This window comes from Loa loa (genome assembly GCF_000183805.2).
Source record: "Loa loa unplaced genomic scaffold supercont3.502, whole genome shotgun sequence".
NCBI classification, from domain to species: domain Eukaryota; kingdom Metazoa; phylum Nematoda; class Chromadorea; order Rhabditida; family Onchocercidae; genus Loa; species Loa loa.
In genome coordinates this window covers 10,681-13,790 of record NW_018108682.1, presented here as the reverse complement: position 1 = coordinate 13,790, position 3,110 = coordinate 10,681, and the positions used below count along the sequence as shown (strand labels likewise).

Here is a 3,110-nt window from a genome sequence, read left to right as displayed (position 1 = left end):
CCTCCAGTCAAATCATGGAATGTTTTATGATTTGACTGGAGGCACTTAATGTATTTCTCAAAAAGCCAGTTTTATGTTGGTTATAAATTGTATGCGATTGCGTCATCGCCGAAATAGCACGTATTAAATAAGCGAACAGTCTTGATTACTTGTGGTCTTTCGAAATATTATTTTGGGTTTATAGTTTGTTGAGTTGCAGATTTTCGAATACATAGAGAAGTTGAAGAACGATTGCAATGGTTGGAAAGACTGCATTGAAAAAATCATTAATGGCTGGTATGGATGCTTGTTAAAAGAAGTCGTTTCTGTGAATTGAGATGATCTTAATTTTCATGATTTTTTTTTATGTAACAACAGTGTCAAAGAAACAAATTTCAGTAATCCAGAGGAGCACTTTATGCTTCTGCAGGTGATTGAAGCATATTTGACAGTGCGCTATGCGGATAGCGATCAGGATCAGGATATTATTCGAAGATGGATGCGTGGCTGGTTGCAGCGCTTGTAAGTTCAGCATTTGTTGCCGTGTTTTCTCGGAGTGATGATCTTATTCTTCATATTACAAATTTTTATTCCAGAAGTTTACCTGGGAGTCAGCCATCATTTCTAGTGAACAAAATGGCTCAGCTCTTTGCTTTGGTTTTTGCTGCCGATTTTCCAAAGCGTTGGCCGAATTTCATGGAGGAGGCAAGTTTCTTGTACATTTCTGCTATAGGTTTAAAGTGGAAAGCATTCACCGATATTTACTGCGAAGCTTTTCTTTCTAATGTAAGTTGAAGGACTGTTGTGATTCATTGTGTTCTGTACTTAAGGTATTTTTCCAACAGATGTCATCATCACCTGAAATAACGGTCTTTTTCCTGCGCACTTTGATTGCTATCGATTGTGAGGTAGTTGATCGAGAGATTCGGCGTACGAAGCAGGTATTGCATTTTGAGGGAAGGAGATGTTTATCATTTTATTGCAAAAATTACCTGCCCGAGTAAGTGAAGTGACTTTTTCTTTGTACCAGCAAAAATACAGAATTTATTCACCATAATCACTATTATCCAAATGGGAGAGTAGTAATGCAGAACAAAAAAGCAGAGTAAATAAAAGATCTCTGTGGTATTAAAGTATAATCTGTAACGTTTTTCTGACTAAATAAACTAACGCAAACACTACCATTTTCTCATGAGCGAAATGCTCTGCGGATGACCCACTTGATACACTTTGGTTTTTCTGATCGGTTGCTAAATTAGGACTGCACTACAGAACTTCGAATGTTGTATGAATTCGTTAGAAAACATTATAATTTAAGAAGTAGACGATCGTGCTATGCTGTGAATTCGAATTCCCGGAGATATTTGTATTTTGAAAAAAGTTTACGGATGCTTTTATAAAGTTTTAGAAAAATTGCATAGAAATCTCACTCAAACCTAGTTTTTTTTTCCCCTTTTGCTTAAGAAAGTCAAGTAGAGAAGGGGAGTGTGCATAAGTGAATTTGTTTTGTTAGCAAGTGATGTTTGCTTAACAGCAACTTTCACGTTGTTTTCAGTACCGCTTGGGATACATTTTGGTTTCTTTTCTTTCTGTTTTTATTTTAATTTTTCTTTTTGCAGGTGACTGAAAGAAATATGCGAATAAAGGATGCTATGCGTGATAGCTGCAACTATAGCTTGGCACTGATCTGGACTCAAATACTAGTCAGTTTAGCTAATTCTGTTGAATTGATATGGTTCAGAATTTTTTGTTGGAACTGTTTCTGCAGTTTACTCTACAATTTACTTTGTTGTTGTTTTATTTTTTTCGACTAGAAATCCACTTTGTGTTAAAGATTAAGCAGTTATTTTTGTTGTTACTAGTAGTGTTGCTTATCAGGAGAGCAGCAGAGTTTCTCATTTTTTAAAATCTTTGAATGAAATTATTTAATTCAAAAATACCAATACCCTGATTGCATATCAATTTAAAACTTCGTTTCGTATTTTTAGGCAGAAAGCAATGATTTGAAGACTAGAAAACTTTGTTTGGATGTCATTGCTTGTTACATTGACTGGATTGATTTGGAACTTGTTGTTAACAGTACTACCATTCCATTTATTATTAGTAATTGTTTACATTTTTTGATAAGTTTTAATTATTCGTATCGTGCGTTAAATTGGATAGATTTATCACGGTGGTCTTTAGATTGTTTGAAAAATGAGCGCACTTGTGAATCAGCGGTATCAGCTATTAGTGCAGTGCTCGCAAAAGGCATGAATGCTGAAAAGAAACTTCTACTGACTGCATCGCTGTGTACTGTTTTGCATGAGAACGGGTCATTTGATTTGAAAGTAAGCATTTCTGAGCAAATTTTAGTTTCTCACACTGGCTGAAAACATGGAATCTAAGTTTTCAGGGAATAGTTTGCATTGTCTGTCCTTCGCGGATGAAATACAATAAACCATTTGCAGGAAAACGATGTCGATGATGTTTTGAGAACTGGAGCTCTCATAAGCTCATTAGGCTGCGCTTTGATCGATTGCCATACATCGTATATCTTTGATTTCCTTACCAAAGTGGTACTTCATAGCGCTTTTACTTGGTTAAATTCAGCCGGCGATTTCAATAATCTTGAGAAATTTAGTAATTTGAGGATGTCAAACTTCATTTTTGGTATAAGTTTTAAAATATTATAAATTTTTTTGTGCTCTACAGCGATACGTCATTTTTCAAGTTATCTACAATTAAAGAGTAAAATCCGTATATAGCAAGTTAAAATAGTCCAAATATGCTTTTTGCATAAAACAATTTTCAGTTTTTCAAAAGTTGGTGATATAGAAAGATCTACGCAGTGTGAAGTGCTTCTTCAGGAACAAGCTGATATCGCTTTGTTATGCTTTTCTAATGAGGTTTTTTTAAAAATTGTTTTGCATTCATTTTCACATTTCTTATAATTTCAGCTGAAATGCCTTTTATAAACAACTGCGAAGTTTCAGAATATAGATGCGTCTGGAACTGTTATCGAGTTTTTACGGCGTTATATTTGTGTTCTTAAAACTCAGGAATTTGAGAAGCGTCACGATTTCACTAATCGAATGATCTGCATAGCCATGGATAGGTTGACTTATTCGTTCCTAAATCACAAAATATAT

The 3,110-nt window shown here is 34.6% G+C and overlaps 1 protein-coding gene across 1 annotated transcript in view; it reads left to right on the top strand.

Annotated features, from left to right (window-relative positions):
• LOAG_18761 (importin beta family protein 6) overlaps positions 1–3,110 on the top strand; it is a gene marked incomplete at both ends in the record, with an annotated part of 8,579 nt that overhangs the window by 441 nt on the left and 5,028 nt on the right. Inside the window, 10 exons of the mRNA XM_020451423.1 lie at positions 200–276; positions 379–501; positions 576–684; positions 810–920; positions 1,599–1,682; positions 1,968–2,082; positions 2,164–2,309; positions 2,430–2,509; positions 2,774–2,867; positions 2,955–3,076. Of these exons, the coding sequence (XP_020304793.1) occupies positions 200–276; positions 379–501; positions 576–684; positions 810–920; positions 1,599–1,682; positions 1,968–2,082; positions 2,164–2,309; positions 2,430–2,509; positions 2,774–2,867; positions 2,955–3,076 (1,061 nt within the window). The remainder of the gene's footprint in view (positions 1–199; positions 277–378; positions 502–575; positions 685–809; positions 921–1,598; positions 1,683–1,967; positions 2,083–2,163; positions 2,310–2,429; positions 2,510–2,773; positions 2,868–2,954; positions 3,077–3,110) is intronic.